Source organism: Solanum verrucosum, unplaced genomic scaffold, assembly GCF_900185275.1.
Source record: "Solanum verrucosum unplaced genomic scaffold, falcon-dt-bn FXZP01000149.1, whole genome shotgun sequence".
Taxonomy (NCBI): Eukaryota; Viridiplantae; Streptophyta; class Magnoliopsida; order Solanales; family Solanaceae; genus Solanum; species Solanum verrucosum.
Window position 1 is genome coordinate 224,138 of NW_026020295.1, and position 18,578 is coordinate 242,715.

At 33.8% G+C, this 18,578-nt stretch overlaps 3 protein-coding genes across 5 annotated transcripts in view; all 3 read right to left on the minus strand.

Annotated features, from left to right (window-relative positions):
• Nucleotides 1-2,282: 2,282 nt before the first annotated feature.
• LOC125834656 (photosystem I reaction center subunit psaK, chloroplastic) overlaps nt 2,283-18,578 on the minus strand; it is a 204,598-nt gene continuing 188,302 nt past the window's right edge. For all 3 annotated transcript variants that reach the window (XM_049513794.1, XM_049513792.1, XM_049513793.1), the window contains exons 2-4: nt 3,800-3,893; nt 3,093-3,173; nt 2,283-2,579 (exon numbers count right to left, since the gene is read on the minus strand). In XM_049513794.1, the coding sequence (XP_049369751.1) occupies nt 2,352-2,579; nt 3,093-3,173; nt 3,800-3,883 (393 nt within the window). In that variant the 5' untranslated portion in view covers nt 3,884-3,893 and the 3' untranslated portion in view covers nt 2,283-2,351. The remainder of the gene's footprint in view (nt 2,580-3,092; nt 3,174-3,799; nt 3,894-18,578) is intronic.
• Nucleotides 5,330-8,657, minus strand: LOC125834646 (F-box protein SKIP19-like). Its single transcript, XM_049513778.1, has 2 exons — nt 8,317-8,657; nt 5,330-6,116 (listed from the first exon to the last, which is right to left on the minus strand). Exons 1-2 carry the CDS (start codon nt 8,640-8,642, stop codon nt 5,513-5,515), a joined length of 930 nt encoding a protein of 309 aa, XP_049369735.1. The 5' UTR covers nt 8,643-8,657; the 3' UTR covers nt 5,330-5,512.
• On the minus strand, nt 11,390-15,394 carry LOC125834638 (AT-hook motif nuclear-localized protein 10-like). The gene is made up of 5 exons (XM_049513769.1): nt 14,878-15,394; nt 14,079-14,131; nt 12,622-12,753; nt 12,224-12,385; nt 11,390-11,933 (listed from the first exon to the last, which is right to left on the minus strand). The coding sequence occupies exons 1-5, from the start codon at nt 15,392-15,394 to the stop codon at nt 11,667-11,669; spliced, it is 1,131 nt and encodes a 376-aa protein (XP_049369726.1). The 3' UTR covers nt 11,390-11,666.

Sequence of the window (18,578 nt, forward strand, 5' to 3'; positions counted from 1 at the left end):
TTACACTTACATACATGTATTACACTTATATATATGTATTGTTGCGATCAGATGCACAAAAATAAGAAGAGAGGCGAGCGAGATTGGGGAGAGACACATACGAATCTCACTGTATCTGGAGTGATAGATACATGCTATAACAAAAATAAATAAAGAGTGCTAAAGTCTTTACAAGTCATTAGTTAAGTGTCATTAGATCCAATGTCGCTAAAGGTTTAGGGACATATACAAAGAGTGTTAATTGCAACTAAAAGTACATATTTAGCAGCAATTGAGCTATTGCCATTAATTAATTGGCGCTAAAAATCATTTTTGATGTAGTGACATGATACATGGGAGAGTGTGAGATGGGAGAGAGTCGAGCCATATCTTCTATAGATATATACTAATTGGATATCTAGAACAAATTACATCTAAATATGACGTGATAGTAATATTGCAAACTAGAGTGTATCTAAGTAATTAATTAGATCCTAAACTAGTGGTATTTATGTAAAAAAATATTTAAAAAAGGCAATTGATTATAAATACAGGTTTTTGCCAATCTTGGTTTACTTGTTCAAAATAGTTAATTAATTTTGATCGTGAATTTAGGTACAAATTCTATAAAACAAATCAAAATAATATTTAGCATAATTGAAAATCTTATACAAAAAAAAAAAAGGTATTACAAATCAACACAAAAATATCGAAAAACAGCGAACATGTAAACACAAATTAAAATTGCGGAAGCCATAAAGTCTTTTGATCATGAATTTAGGTATTTATTCTTTAAAATATTTAAAATAAAATTTAACCTAATTGAAAATCTTATGCAAAAAAAGTATTATCGAAGTGTAAACATAAATTAAAATTGTGAAAGTCAGAAATTACCTTTCTGCTACATAAACAAGTAACTCTTTGGTAGCATAGAAGGTCAATCTAATATCAACTAGTTCACCTTGACTACGATTAACTGCGTCATGGCACACGTATGGAAACACACTTGAGTTGGTGAGTCCGCGACAATTAGACATGTCAATAACATGCCACATGAAAGGTTCGTTGAGCACTCGACTCCACGTAGTACACACCTTTTGTGCAATCAATAGTCTCTCTATAGTAGCCAACCTCATTAATATGTTCTCCCATAATTCTTCCGGCAATTCCAACCATGATCGATTCGAGTTCTTGTTCTTGCTCTTGTTCTTACTTTTCCCTCTTATAAGCATTGTTTTGCTAGGGTTTGATTTGTATAAAAAAATTTGGGTAAGGATTTTAGGTTTATATAAATTTAAAATATATAATAAGATGAGTTTCAATTATGGTAGGTGTTTTGAATAAAATCGGAGGCCTTTTAACTCTTTATTATAACCTTACATAATAATTAGGGAGTTTTTTTTTTATATATTTTATAAAAGTATATTTTATATGTGTAAAGTCTATTTTTTAAGTTAAAAAAAATGAAATGAAACCTTTTATGTTACAAAAGTCAACACGTAATTAATACCCAAATGAAGTCCCATACATTTGAAACCTTTTATGTTACTCCTATTAAAATTAAATGTTTCTAATATTTTGAATTACATATTATGAGGTATTAATGATTTTGATTAGCAAATTATAAGTTATTAGATATCATTTTTCTCCTATAATTTTTTTAAAGTATTTATTTATATATGATAAATAGTAATTTTACACTTTACTTTCTTCATGCTATACTTGTATTCTCTCTAAAGAGCAATGTATCTGTCCATTGAATTTTCACGAGTTAAATTTGACACTCTTAATGTTATCGATGTTAGTAGGTAGGAGTACATCTTTACTAGTGTTATCGATGTTAGTAGGTAGGAGTACATCTTTACTAGTGTTATCGGTGTTAGTAGGTAGGAGTACATCTCTACTAGTAAGTAGGGAGTGCATTGTCTTGTTGTTGCCCTTACTAGTAGGCGTAGAACTTCTCATATAGTTTCTTGTTCTTCAATTGATAGTTACTATCTGTTGTTTTGTGGTAGATCGATTATAGGATTATTGTCATAGTATTGCTCTGTTACTATCTGTTGTCAAATTTATTTTATATTATCTCTTGTACTTTCGTTACACCATTTTCTAAATTGCTTTTGTCTTGAGCTGAGGATCGATCGAAAACAACCTCTCTACCTCACCTCTGAGGTACACTCTATCCTCCCCCAAACCCTTCTCTGTAGGACTATACTGGGTATGTTATTGTTGTAGTATCATCGATATTTCCTTCCTTCGCAACCAAATTTAGAAAAAAGAAGTGTACATTGAAGCTAGAGATGTGGTAGAAATATGAATAATTCACAAAAGATGATTTGGTTTTATAAACATAATAGTAAATAGTACAAAGTTCAGATAGCACCAATGTTTTTGAGTCCAAGAACAACTCCAACACCAATAATATGACCAACAGTACCACAAGCCAAAGTATCAGCAAGTGTAAATCCAGCAGGGTCCCCTGTCTGTAAGCCAGAGTCCCTCACTTCAAGTTTTAGCCCTGCAGTTGCCTTCCTGTTTGCTGATGGTGCTAGCCCAAATCTACCAGCAAACAACATTAGGCTTGTTGATGTCACCATTATCTGTCAAACACAAATAACATTTTCAATTAAGACACATCTGTCTATTTGTTCAAGTGCCTATTTGTGTACACCTAAAGTTGGACGACATAGTTGTAAGCAGAAGTCAAGTTAAAAGACAAGAACTTATATAGTGTATTCTAATATGATTATCTCAATTGAAATATCTATTAGTTGACCTGATAGTGTAAAAAGAATCTACGTTGAGAAATTGAAACTCCTTGAAAAATTATATTGTATAAATATGAAAAAAAAAATACAACTTTTATGTTTATATGTAAAACTATTGAATTTCTGAAAAAAACAACATATCAATGTAGTTTCATAAGTAGGGTCTAGGGAGAGTAGGATATACGCAGACCTTATTCTTACCTTTGTAGGTGTAGAGACTAGAGAGGTTGCTTCTAATAGAAACTCGATTCAGAACAAATATAATCAAAGTATGATAGACAGAAATAAATCGACAATAAAATAACAGGATAAACAGAAGTAACACATAAGTGGCTAATATTTTACCAAATTAGTGGATGAGCCAATGAAATCACAACGAGCTCCCAAACCACCTTGTCCTTTGTTGCGTCTTGGTTGAATTGCCACCTGCAAATAGATATAAAAACAATATTATAAACAATTAGAGTTTTAACTTTGACCACATGTTAATTTTTAATTTCATACATAAATTATGAGTTAATCTTTTTCTTATAACAATCCTAATATATTAACCTACAAAATAAAATGTACCAACTTGATATATATGTAGTGGTGGAGCTATAATTAAAAGGATTCAATTGAATCTCTTTCGTCAGAAAATTGTATCAAGTACATAGCTAAAATCGTTGAATCTCCCTTTATATGTATAAAAAAAAAGATGGTGTTTTCTTGTTGGTGTTGTTTTAAATTTCTTTATTAAAAAAGAGGAATTAGGTATGCACAAATCATATAGCTAAACAACAAAATATGTCGCTAATATTATTGAGCGCGTGGATGGAGTTCCGAGGGGGTATTAAGCGACACCACTTGACAGAAAATGACATTATATAGACAAGACAAATTTTATTATCAATGTTGACAACTCTTGACACAAGTTGAAGGTTCAATCCAATGATTAAAAGGATTGAACATGTTAGTGACACCCTTTAATGAAAATCGACTAGTAACATAATATAATTTATTTTTTTTAGCTACGAGCAATTTAGCGTAAAAACATAAATAGGAGAACTAACCAAGCCTTGAACTGGAGAAGCTGAGAAAGGTTGGGGCTTGAGCCCATTGAATTGTGGTAGAGTAGTCATCATGGTGGAAGCCATTGTTGCAAAAAACTCAAGATAATCAAACAATGGAAATGTGTTTTATTTTTCTCTCTTTGTTTTGGAATATTTCTTTGCTTTTCTATGTTTAAATTGTTATAAATCTATTTGTGTGGAAAGAAGTTTAAGAAGAGTTTGTGGCCATAGAATGAGGCTATTATGGATACACTTAGATTACTTGTTTGCTGAGGTGGCATTCATATATTGGCTCACTCAAAATGGATAAGATTTTATGATTTGTCTCCAAAATTTTATTGGAAATTCCCTTCTTTTTTTTCATCTGGTGTACGGTATTAAACTTGGATTCACGTCGAAAAGTTCCACATTAAGGGGTAAATCGTCTCCAAACAAAAGCGACTTCATACTCAAGAGGATTGGAAATTGAGACGTTTGGTTAAAAATGAAAGAGTATTTACCATTCCACCACAACGTTGTTCGTATTTTATTGAGAATTCGATGTTATTATTGTGATGATGGAATCTTAAGTTGGCATTTGACCATATCTTATTGTGAAATTTGGAAAAAAGTAATTTTTATTTTTAAAGTGAAAATTGGAGTTATATTTGATTATGAATACAAATTGAAGTTGAATTTAAAAATATTATGGCCCAAAGTTTTAATTGTCTCGTCATCCTCCGTAATTAGCAAAGACACGCTCCAAAAAGATTATTTTTATTAAGAGTCTATTTTTACGTAAATTACTTTGTTAATGGTTATTAAAGTTGTAACTCCAATAATTTGGAGTGAGGGTACTTAATATTAATAGCAACATCAAAAGAAAATATTAAATGATTCTTAATTTTGATAAAAGAAACAAGTAAAAGTAAAAAATATATTTTTAGTACCAATGTATAGTAAAAACGAACAGATATTATTGCCATTTCAATTATACCCACAGCCATAATGCAATAGCTCGAGGTAATCCACACTAGGCAAGTCCGGTACGATGAGCTCGACCCAAAAAGGCAAACACACGTTATTTTCGCTGGCAAGGGGTTTCAAACTTGAGACCTCCAACATAGAAGTCCCCAAGTCCAAACTACCGGGTTAGCGACTAAACATGTTGCAACTTATATAATACATGACGATACATGCCAAGTCATTTTCCTTCTATATATAATACAACAATCTCAGCAGACAGAACAAAATATCTTGAATTGGGACAGCTTGTTATGCTATTACGAAGGCATAATACATAGATAGACACCTTAGCTTGGATTCAGAACACTCCAATTTTGAGTGTGCATATCTAGACAATTCTAGTCTATATGCATTCTCAAAATTGAAGTGTTTAGTTGCCAATTAAGGCGAAGTTATGCTGTCTGTATTATCCCTATTACAAAAAATTCCAGAGAGACAGAAAAAAAGATTCAAGCCCCAAATGATTCGAATGTGTCCTTCATAAAAGTGAGTAATTGCACAATGACACAAAGGATGTTTAATTTACAACCACAAATCTACACATGTGCTAGGCACTTAACCCACTACAGTTACTTAGCAAGTGCTGAAACAGATATCTTTATATTCTTAGGGCTTAACATTTGGAAAATTAAAGGATCCAGAACAACATAAGGTGTACAAATGACAGTAAAACTGAGACTAATGACATCAACAGAATAGAGGGGGACATCAATATTCGAACAGCATCTCATCATCATCAGAATAGTTGCTGCCATCAGAAAACTCATAATCATCATCGTCGTCTGATATGAGGTCAATGTCAGAAAATCCAGATGGGTAATCCTCATCAAACGACTCAAAGTCGTGCATCTCTGTATCAAGCCCATAATCTTCGGTGGGGTCCTGTGGGTGTCTTAGAGATTTGATCTGTCGAGAACATCGCTTACCTACTTCCCCTCCCAGATCGACATTGAGACATCGCCGCAGATCAAGCGATTCAAGTTGAGGGCAGCCATTGAGAATAGCTTCCAATCCTTCATTCGTCATCTTGTTTCCAAGGAGTTGAAGGTGGTGCAGTTCAGGCATGTTCTGTGCAATAGCTATGGCTTCTTCATCGTATTCAATGTAGGGGTGTCTGCAGATCTGGTTGTTCAACTTAAAAGACTTCAAACCCCGACAAGAACTGCCTATAGTCTCAATCGTTTCTTTGGTGATAGCGATGTAATAGAGGTGCAGCTCCTCCAATAATGGGAACTTCTTCACAGCTGCACTCAATCCCTCGGCTGAGACATTGTAGGAACATACGAGTCGAAGATGTTTGAGCTGAGGTGATCTGTTGAAAAGATTCAGAGTTAATCATTAGAGATAGATATGCAGCATTTAAAGTATCCACGGGGATGTGAACATACACAAGCATCAATCATGCAAGGAAAGAAGCAGTCTCTATTGAGCAGTAACAGTTACTTCGGTCGAGCAAATTTACATGATCGCTTGTTTTACATAATTCAGATGCATCATAGAATGCAGTTTTAGTAGTAGTAGTAGTCCTTTATGCGTACAAAAGCTTGTGCTTGTTCAAACATTTCCATGAAAGTTTAGCTGGATCAAAACCAAAATATTGTGAACATAAATTAGGTTGCTTTCTGTTTTTTCAACTATTAAATTGTACTTGTACAGAGAGGTACGGACTAACTTCCTGAAAGTATTTCTACACTTATTCCATAATAATGGCCCACATCTACCATTCAATCTTTGGAAGATCGCCTCGCCACAAAGCTAATAGGCAATGAAGGGTCACCTCGCCTCTCGCCATTGGCTATGAGGCGACCGCCTTTCACAACACTGCTAAGGCCCCTTTGAGATTTGAAAAAATCCTTCCGTTTTTCATTGACTAAAGATTGTTATGTGGGGATCGTTCTTACTTGAAGGGTTCTTTTGTCTTTGTTCACTCTTATCCATAATCCATCTACTGCAAATACATGCACTCTCATAATTAAACACAGATTTCCGCATAACTTAACCTGATATTAGCAGGGCAGCGTTTATTGAGGTCAAGCAGTTAGTGTTAGATAGTTTGAAGTGTCATTGTCCCAGAACGGAAGGCAAAGTAAGTCTGAAGGTTTTATATAAAACCCTTGGTAAATTAGGCCTTCCTGGGTGAAGTGACTAAGAATACTGCAAGTATCAAACTAGTGGCTTGTTGTATCATGAAGATTATCTATGTTTTTCCCCAATTCAATAATACGGCCTTTTTTTTTCTTTGATGACAAGTGAAACCCGCAACCGCTACCCTTTGGGTGCGCACAGGGTAAAACCCCCGCTCCTATGCTCCTATACAGCCTTTTCCTTTTCCAATCTCATTTCAGTTCATTAATTTTTCTAACGATTATGTTTGCAATTACTTTTTTTCTTGTTTGGCTAACCAAACAGTGTATTACTTATGCAGGATTTCAAGCTGAGATTGGTGTTGCTAAATGTTACACCAAAAAACCCTAATAATTAGCTAGCTTTAAACTCACATCCGTGAAAGTTTAGCTGGATCAAAACCAAAATATTGTGAACATAAATTAGGTTGCTTGCTAATAATTAGTTCAACTATTGAATTGTATTTGTACAGAGAGGTACGGACTAACTTCCTGAAAGTGTTTCTACACTTATTCCATAATAATGGCCACATCTACCATTCAATCTTTGGAAGATTGCCTCGCCACAAAGCTAATAGGCGATAAAGGGTCGCCTCGCTTCTCGCCATTGGCTATAAGGCAATCGCCTTTCACAACACTGCTAAGGCCCCTTTGAGATTTGAAAAAATCCTTCCATTTTTCATTGAGTCATTGACTAAAGATTGTTAAGTGGGGATCGTCCTTACTTCAAGGGTTCTTTTGTCTTTGCTCACTCTAATCCATAATCCATCTATTGCAAATACATGCACTCTCATAATTAAACACAGATTTCCGCATAACTTAACCTGATATTAGCAGGGCAGTGTTTATTGAGGTCAAGCAGTTAGTGTTAGATAGTTTGAAGTGTCATTGTCCCAGAACGGAAGGCAAGGTAAGTCTGAAGGTTTTATATAAAACCCTTGGTAAATTAAGCCTTTCTGGTTGAAGTGACTAAGAACTCTGCAAGTATCAAACTAGTGGCTTGTTGAATCATGAAGATTATCTAAGTTTTCCCCAAACTCTGCAAGTATCAACCTAGTGGCTTGTTGTATCATGAAAATTATCTATGTTTTCCCCAATTCAATAATACAGCTTTTCCTTTTCCAATTTCATTTCAGTTCATTAATTTGTCTAACAGTTATGTTTGCAATTATTTTTTTTCTTGTTTGGCTAACCAAACATTGTATTTCTTATGCAGGAATTCAAGCTGAGATTGGTGTTGCTAAACGTTATACCAAAAAAAAAAAACCTAATAATAAGCAAAATGAACAGATACTACCTTTAAACTCCCATCCATATTTGATAGCACACAAAAGTATGAAATTAGGGTTTAACAGCAGAAAAGCAGGAAACTAGGGTTGAAAATAGAACCTTTCAGCGATATAGCTGAGCAACTTGTCGCTGCCAAAATACTCAAGGCTGAGATCAACTAATTCCCCGTTGCTACATTCCACAGCTCGACCGCAAATCTTCTCCAAATCATCCTCCCTGTCCCAGAAATCGGCGCCGGCATTCTGCATTTTCACAACTCGCCACATAGCTGGTTCATGGCACAACCGACGCCAAGTTGAACACACTTTGTCGGCGCTCTTCAACATCTCAATCGGCCCAACCTTTTGAAGGATTGACGATGTAATATCCGGCGGCAATTCCACCCACGGCGGAGCAATTGAATTTTCCATATCTTCTGCTTCCATTTTGGAATGAACAGTTTGGTTTCTATTTTGAGTTAATTTGCCCTAATTAAAAAACTCCGTTTTGGACAAAATCGTCTTTTTATCATTTTTCTAAAATTGTTATTTATTTAATTAATTTAAGTTGATGAAATTGTAATTATAAACACTAATAATAGTTAATCATTAAATACATCTTTTCTTTGTTTAGGTTTAATTTAGGTTAGGATTCACATTAAGCTTAAAAGGTTACTTTTTACTCTTTTAGATACCTATGAAAAATAAATATAGCATTATTACGCAAAGTGATTTCCGTTAATTCGATTATTTTTTTTTCTCTCTGAAAAGGTTTTTTATCGACTTTTGTATTGTTGATATACGTTATTGACTTTTACCTATCTAAAAAGTTACATGTAAATGTATAAAATATGTATAGTTAGTAAATAATATATGTATATTTTGGATAATAGTTACAAATATTTTTCGATCAAGTTAGAAGATGTATAATATATGTATAACTAATACTCTTATATAATATTTGTATATTGCCTAGGGGTTATAAGTATTTTTGGCCGAACATCCAAATATGTGAATTTACCCTTAATTTAATCGTAAAAAATAATGACAAATTGTAAGTATTCTTCCATTCTTAATTAGATATTTTAGATTCCAACATTAGAAAATGAAGTCCACTTTGGTATCTAAATTATTGTTGTAGTTATTGTTAGCAACATTAAAAGGAAGTCATTTTGATTAAAAGGGATTTTGTTTACATATACAAATATTTCTCTTTGAATTGATCTAGGACGTAAGAAAAAAATAAAATAAGCAATGTTGAATTACAAACTCATATTTTTAATCTATACTGCTCGTATTGTACTTTTTAAAAATATAATTGCACTTGTATTAAATCTTCCAATAATGCACTATCTTCAAAGAATTTGATATTTAAATAGTTCGAGCGGCGTAACTTTTAACTATCATAGTAGAAGTCAATAATCTCTTTGAGATTGAGTTGAAACAAAGAAGAACAATCATTTTGCATCAACCACAACATATGCTCAAACAATATAGCATCCACATCAACAAAAATCACTTTATTTTCCTTATTCTCATTCACTTTCCTTCTATCTTCTTTCTTTTTCACCATTTCAAATAAAATCTTAAAAGGGCTTTGTTCCAACACAAATGGCTCCACCAAGAATTCCCTCTTATCTTTTCCGACCACCACTGTCACATGATCAGTAACTGTATTTCTACAACTATTTTTAAAGAGTAGTTGGTAATCCAATTGGATTGAGGAGCGCCTTTTCAAGTTTGATACCGGAAGAAATATGCAGTTCATAACGTGCCCTTTGACTCTGAACTCGAAAAATAGTATATTTTGCAAATTTCTTTGTGTTATGAGGTTAAACTTTTCTCGAAGGTGTTCAACTTGATTATATAATTGTTATTTTGACTGATGGAAGAGTTATTGAGAGGTATATATATATATATATATATATATATATATATATATATATATGCAAACAAAATAAAATAAAGTACTATATTTGGTAGGAACTAACTAGGAATGATAATTTATGTAGATTAATTTCAATGGTAAAATTTTGATGGAAATTGAACCGTTCAAGTGAAAAGATGGTAGGATTATGCAATGTAGCAAACAATTTTGACAAATAGTAAGGTCCATGGAGTAGGCAATTTGGGACTCTTAATTTCATCAATTGTTTATTATGTACCTATCCGGACATAAAGTTTTTTTCATGAGTTAAATACGTATAAATATAATGACGAGTTTAGAGCATAATCTACAAATTTATAGGGGAGTAATCACTTTTGCCTATCCAGATCCTATAGGTATATTAAGAAATTCATTTAGTAAAAATGAAACTTAAACACTGAACAATGTCATGTTGCATTATGTGACCGTCTTTGCCTAAAAATTGGGTTGTCAAAAATGACACATATAACTCTTTTACGAGCTCTTTTAAGTGATATGACGCCCTTTCTCACCATCCATAATGTCCGCCCCCCACCCACCCAACACACACACACAAAAAGGTAAAAAGTTTGGTTAAAATTAGTTTAAATAAAGTTGAGTGCAACGCATTATCACACAAAGAAATGGATATATACTTTGGAGGGTAAAGTTTCATTAACTTTAATTTATTAGTTTCTTATACTCCAACTAATTAATTTTGGGCCAATTAGCAATTGCAAAGAGTTGAGTTTCAGCCAAATCAAACACTAGCAAATTTTACTTTAATTTAAGCTTAATTGATTGGTACACATGAATGCATGTAATGACCAAAAATCTTGTACACTAATGCTGGTCAAGTTGCAATTTTGGCAACATCGACAACATATTCAGTGTAAGATAAGGGATCACGGGGGGGTGGAGTTTCAAATTCCACGAGTGAAGTCCTAAAATATTATCAAGAAATTTCATTTGTGCACTAGAGCACTGGCCTTTGCCACTTCAAACGGGTGCAAAGGGATCACGGGGGATGGCTTTATGATCAGAGAAAGATAAGGGGCGTGGTTGGTGGGGGACAACTCCCCAAATTCACATAAAAAATCACCATCATGAGCCTCCGTTACCTTTTGGGAGGCCTACGTCCCATAGAAACTGTCTACTTGAGACGACTGTCCCTTGGTCCAGTGTACCAGTAAGTGATGAAAAAGATCAGGGTAACTTTGCCTTCTCGGCAAGTCTGACATGATATGTGCTCTATAAATGCTTCGTATCAATGCAGACTTAGCTAAAGAAAGGGCACAATATAGAAGACAAACTCATAATAAGAAAGAAAGCACTATTATGGCAGAGTAAAGAGTAATTGCATTAACAGTTAACACCTAATCTAGTAGAAAGTTTGGAAATCCAGTTGGTTTGTCAATTTGAGAATAAACAAATTCTCAACCACAGGGCACCCTAACATTTACTAAGACTATAATTATAAGCAAGTTGAGGTCAAGAACTAGATCTAACACCTAAAATCTGCCCGTTCAGATTTGTGATCAGTCACGGGGAATCAAGAAGCTTTTTCACATTCCTTGGCTCCAGTATGTTGGCATACCGTGCATTGGTTGAGGAGCATTATGCATGGGTTGAGCAGCATTACCAAAAGGTCCTTGTTCGTGGCTGAGAGGGCTACCACCATTATCATCGACTGAGTCGCTTGAGCCACCCGGGGAAGGAGAGCTCGTCTCAGTGACCGGAGCACCAGAATTCAATACATTGGGAGGTGGAGTTGAGGATGGTGCCTCAGACATCAGCTTTTCCTTTTCTGGAGTGAAGGTACCCACAACCAGCTGGTAGAGAAATGAAAACCATTAGCAAGTATACAAACTGAACTCAAACATCAGGGAAAGGATGGCCCAAGGCTTTGGTCTAGTGAATAGAAAGCAACACACGATGTGAAAGTTACATACACATCACTGTTCGAGGTTTGAACCCTATCACAAACAAAAGCCTGCTACTTAAGTGAATGATAGAGAGGTGGGCTCATTTATCTACCAAGTATCGAGCCATGCGCTACTGGTTTATTCAAAAGGAAAAGGAAAAAAAATGAATGCAACGACAGAGGTAGTTAGAATAGCACCTGCACCGGAGAGGCAGCCTTGAGCATTCCAGCAACGACTCCACCCAAAACTCTACCATCTGGCCCAGACAGTGCCACACTAAGACCACCTGTTCTGCTACGGTTGCCATTACTTTCTGATAGCAAGAAAGACCCCGATAACGAGATGATGTTGAATCGACCCTGCATATAAAGAATAACACCATGCTTGATGACCAATGCCAAATAGGTATGCTGGAAGAAGACATTCAGTGTACATGCATTGATCATCTAAAAGGATATACTCTACTGACTTTTTTCTCTAATGTCAAAAGATAAACGCCAAAAAAATCAAATTTCCAGATCACACATAGACTAACTAAGCATAGCATAAAGGCAACAGAAAGAGCAAATGTCTTTAAGCTGAAACTCATACAGACCTCATACGTCACAGTGCCACCACCTATTATGGACTGCCTGAGGGTGACATTGCAGACGACTCCAGTTGCAGCTAGAATACAAACTGCCGGTGGTCCTTGCAGTGAGAAATTCACTATCTTATTTGCAATGTCCTGCAGCCAAGGTAACAAATTTGCATCATTTAGTAAGTCAACCAAAAAAATCACAAGATTGGTACTTCAATTCAAGTAACCCTTAAACAAGAATTTTGACCATGGGTAAGATAAAAATATTACGTATTAGTTATATTAGACTTCTCATTTTTAATAAATGAAGCTGTGAGTCCCACAAAATTTCTGTCATGATTCACTGCTCTTTCTTCACCTTCCTCCTCCAGTAATCTTACATCAACCTCCCACCCCCACCCCCACCCTCACCCCACCACTATATCCCATAATGCCACACTGGCAGACTCGAAATTTGCATTTTTTTTAATAAAAAAAACAACCCTTTATCGGACCAACCAATCAAATCCTAATTCTACCAACTTCTCAAAAAATCCGAAATTAATATCCATACCCAGACGGTCCTAACTATACTCTTGTCGCAGACCACGCCCAGGCCTCATTAAGCACCTCAAATCGAAGAATGGACTAAGCATTAGAATAAGGGAATGAGAAGAGTTCTGGATAATTTTTAAATTAGCTAAGTATAGTGACCAGAAATAGGACGACAGAGAGATAGAGGGGGCTTAGGCGCAGGAAGTTACAGGAGGAAAAGCAAACAAATAACTTGTGGAGGAAATTTGTAGGAAACACAACTATACCCGTAAAAAATGATAAGACTTGCACAGCTGAAGACAGATAAAGAAAGCCTTCATAATGCAGTAATTGAAGATAATAAACAACTGATGCAACAAAATATGCTAGAACCTTTTGCAAGCACAAAACTAGGGGCACCTTTTTTTTTAAGAAAAAACTTTTCACAGATAAAAGACAATTCCATAGCCCACTTTACGTTTAACCTAGCAACTCAATCACCAAGATACTACGCCACCTTCAACAATATCTGATCAAAAAAGCTGAAAAGTACATCCTCCAAGTAATACATTAAAATATTTGAGATTTTTTTTAAAAAAGTATAGATTTCCTAAAACATAAGGAGGCCAAGAAAAAAACAAAAATCAAATGCATATAGAAAGAGACATTAAGATGGAAGGACCAGGATCTAGCATATGATAATAAAAGGGAAAAAATTAATGATGATTGGAAGGAACACAAAAACGAAACTCTGATGCTGTCACATGAATTTACAACAGTAATTATTGATGTACCAACAAAGACAAAGAAAGGAGGCCGACAAAAAAATAAATACAGAAGTAAATTAATTTTTCCCTTTTCTCTCTTAATAAATTCGAAACTCAAGCATATTGCAGAACAAGAATATACAGCATTTGTAAAATACACAAGTTAATCAGAGAAAGCGAAATATGTTTTACCTCCCCGATGTGCACAGGGATCACATACGGTGTAAATCCAAATCCAACTGCACCTGCCAACCATCAAGAAACCCAATATTACAATGATGCAGGTCCTAAATTGGTAGACTTTCACTTCCCAACATTCAAACTAAGTGAACTTCGGATTAGAAGCTAGATTCATAATCCCAAATTAGAAGCTAGATACACAGTCGAAGCAATAATGAAACACATATACCTAAAGCTTCTACTTGTTTCTTAATTATTTACATTATCAATGTATACAAGTTAAATTCTTTACTTTACGAATGTATATAAGTTAACTCCTTCCCAACTTAGAAGCTAGATACATAATCATATATACCTAAAGCTTCTACTTGTTTCTTAACTATCTCCGTTATCAACGTATACAAGTTAAATTCTTTACTTTATGAATGTATATAAGTTAACTCCTTTCCCCAAATTAGACGCATAATCATATATACCTAAAGCTTCTACTTGTTTCTTAATTATTTAAGCTATCAACATATACAAGTTAATTTCTTTACTTTATGCATGTATACAAGTTAATTCCTTCCCCAAACTAGACGATGGATACATAATCATATATACCTAAAGCTTCTACAAGTTAAATTCTTTACTTTATGAATGTATATAAGTTAACTCCTTCCCCAGATTAGACGATGGATACACAATCATGTATACTAAAGCTTCTACTTGTTTCTTAATTATTTATGTTATCCATGTATATAAGTTAAATCTTCCCAAATAAGAAAGCTTGATACATAATTGAATCAATAATGAAGACACATGTATATACCTAAAGCTTCTTGCTTTTTCTTCTTTCCGGAGCCCGGTGGCCTCCCACGAACCTTCTTAGAGGAATTCTCCAAAGAAGCACCCCCATTAACACCACCAACGCCAGAATCAGCCTGATTCACCGGAATTTGAGCAATTGGAGTAGCAGAAACACCCGAACCGTTGTTACCATCAGTTGAATACTTCCTGGGGCGTCCTCTCTTCTTCTTAGCCCCAGCCCCAGCAGCAGCTCCAGCAGCAGCAACAGATGATCCATCATCAAGAAAACTGGAATTTGGGTTTTGATCAGAAACTGAATTGAATGGAAATTGAAGGTTAAGCTGTTGTTGGGGTTGCTGAAAAATGACATTTGTAGGTAAAATGTACGAGCTGAGTTGTTCTTGTTGGTTGGGTAGGAGTTGGGGTGGTGGTGGGGTTGGTGGTGCCACCGCCATTGTTCCATGGCTATGTGGTGGGGGTAGGGGTGGTTGTAGAAATTGGGATGGGTGGTGTGCAAATGGGGATTCTTCAGAATCCATTGAAGAGAAATGAGTTCACTCTAAAAAAAAAAGTACCAGGAAGAAGAAGAAGAAAGGTATTTTCACTATTCTAAAGAAAAAGGAGAAAGGGGAAAAAATGAGTTTTATTTGCTAATTTTAGTTTTAGGGTTGTTTCATTAAATTTAGGTTTAATTATGTTTGACTATATATTTTCAAAAAAAATTACGAAGTTTTTGCAAGAATTGCTTTTGTTTTGAGTGATAGATACTTTCGCAGTCCACTTTTATTTGTCATGTTACGTTTTTTAAAAGTTAATTTGACTAATTTTCAAAGATAAATTATATTACTACATTAATTTGATATTTAAACAAAAAATTTAGATAGTCAAAAACTATACAAAAAGTGTTGTAAATTGCAATTTTTTCATATCAATATGATGAAAAAATGCATTGTAAAATGTTAGTTAATTTTTTTATAGTTTGACTCTAAAAAGGAAATTATGACAATTAAAAACAGACTAATGTAGTAATTTTTACCCCTCCAATTAGTTATTTTATCCTCCCTAGACAATTTGACCAATTTTGAAAATTTTGTTTTTTTTGTTTTTGATAATTATGATGTTTGAATGAGCTTTGCGTAACTTGACTAACTTCATGAATATTTATCATTGTATTTATGTTAGAAGTTTTCAAATTTTTTGCACAAATTTCCCCTATTTCTAGTGATATTGAATAATTACCTCTAAAATTAAATACATTCTTTTTACCTTTATTAGAGTTTGGTCATATATTTTGAATTAGATTTTGAAAATTATGTCTTTAAAATGTGTTCAAGTTTTGCATTATTGACCCTATTTCGGGTGATATTTACTATTTAGTTTTTATCCCTCAAATTGATTTTTGCCTTGCTTCTCGTTTAATGATAATTTATGGATCAAATTATGACCTAATTTTGCAAGGCAAACGTTTAAAGAATTTCCGCCTTGTCAGTATAAGTTGTGCAGTATCTTACTCACAAGATTTAAGTTTAGAGAATTTTTGTGGGTTCTAAACTTCTTATCACAGTTGTTCCTCAACTCAAGAAAAAACAGCTAAAAGGTACAAGAAACAAAGAATAATAACAAACAATCAAATATTAACGGTACAAAAACTATAACAAAATAATATGATAATCAAGGTACAGAGAATCAACAGATAGTAAATAGAAAGCTACATAAATAATAATTGACTACTAATATGAACATACAACAAGGCAACACACTACTACCTATTAATCTGCTATCATAATTTGTATCTTACTTACCCTTCTATCTAAGGTCATCTCTTCGGTAAACTGAAATTGCATCATATTTAGCCTAATACTTCTTCGGTCTACCTCTACCTCTCGTGAAATCATCCATAGTCAACCTCTCAAACCTTCGCGTGGAGCATTCGTGCATCCCCTCTCTACTTGTCCGAATTATCTCAACTAACTTTTTGCATCTTGTGATCCACTGAAACCACTTCCACCTTGTCTCATATATCCTCATTCTAATCATATCTCTCCGAATATGTCCACATATCCATCATAACATTTTCATTTATTCAATTTTCATCTTCTAAATGTGAGAGTTCTCAACTTACAAATATTTCACCACATGCAACATAGCTAACTATCACTCTGCAGAACTTTACTTTAAATTTTGATGGAACATTAATTCTTATCACATAAGACTCTGGATGCAAGCCTCCACTTCATCCACCCAACACCGATATGGTTGGTGATATTGTGTATCAAGCCTCACTTCAGCGTCAACCTTATTTATGACATCACTAAATTTGCATTCGAAGTATGTTGTCTTGACCTTACTTAACTTGAATCCTTTAGACACCGGGTCTATCTCCAAACCTCCAACTTAACGTTAATTTTACCACGAGTCTTGTCAATCAAAACTATGTCATCAAATAACATACACCATGGCATCATATTCTAAAATTGAACTTATGATTTATAAAGCATAACTTGTGTCTTGCAAATTTTGCCTTGTTAATTGTATTTGTATTTAGGGATGGCAATAGGGTGGGACGAATGCGGGTCGGGACAAATTTTACCTTATGCGAGACGGGACGGATTTTACCTTAATTGTATTTGTTTTAATCAATACCAGTGCATATGTTCAAATAGGTATTCAAATTTGAGCTTTGATATAAAAAAAATTCTTGTTAAAAACACTTTTCTGTTAAATGAATCTTATGTAAAAAAAACTTAAATTAATTAAGACCCCAATATGATACCAATACTAAATGAGAAATCAAAAATAATAAATTCACAAGTCTCCCTTAACAACTTCAATTTAATAGGACCAATTATAAATAGGATGAGTACTTCTCCCTATCTTAGGTGTGTGATACTTAGTTATCCTACTAATCCATCCTCACCAATTCTTTGATTGACTAATTATAGTATTATACCAAGATAATTGATTAGTGTATAACCAGTGGCGGACCCAAGATTTTCACGAAGTGGGTTCAAGATATAAAAATATACCTAATATTATTTGTAATTTTTATAAGGCTAACACATACATATCTGACTATGACTATACTAAACAATGTTAATACATTTGGAAAAAAAATTACATTGACTTATGAATGAGACGGTAAATAACAAGATGAACGAAAAACTAGGCTTCAATATAAACTAAGAAGATAAAAGAATATTATGAATGATTTCTCTTCATTCAACATTTAACAAATAAAAACAAAATATAAAACAAAATAATTATAACCTTAATTTCATAATCGAATACATAGAAATATACCTAATATTATTTGTAATTTTTTGTTGATTTTAGAATGATAAGGGATTTTTTAGTTGAAGAAATAAAAAATAACCACAATAATCATATATGTATATATAAAGACTAGAATCAAGAGCGAAAAACATACTTGATGGATATTGACTATTGATGCGAGATTTGAGAGACGGGGAGAGTTTTTTTCCTTCAATAAAAAAATATGCTCAAAATTTTGGGGGGAAAAGTAAGAGAGGTTCAAGAAGATTTCAACAAAGAAGAAGACAAAAGGGTTTTTAGAATTAAGAATAATAGGGATATGTGCCATTTTAGTTGAGTTTTTTTTAAAAAAAAAAAAAAAAAAAAAAAGGACAAAAGTTGTTAACTATTGGACTTTCAATTGTAAAAGTAAAAAGTTGTTCTACTTTTTATAGTTTCTAAGTAACTAAA

Coding starts and splice junctions, on each gene's coding strand:
- LOC125834646 (XM_049513778.1), bottom strand. CDS start 8,642: ATGGAAGCAGAAGATATGGAAAATTCAATTGCTCCGCCGTGGGTGGAA. Junction 6,117..8,316: donor CTCAGCTATATCGCTGAAAG/GTTCTATTTTCA, acceptor TCTTTTCAACAG/ATCACCTCAGCTCAAACATC.
- LOC125834638 (XM_049513769.1), bottom strand. CDS start 15,394: ATGGATTCTGAAGAATCCCCATTTGCACACCACCCATCCCAATTTCTA. Junction 14,132..14,877: donor GAAAAAGCAAGAAGCTTTAG/GTATATACATGT, acceptor GATGGTTGGCAG/GTGCAGTTGGATTTGGATTT. Junction 12,754..14,078: donor TCCCTGTGCACATCGGGGAG/GTAAAACATATT, acceptor CCTTGGCTGCAG/GACATTGCAAATAAGATAGT.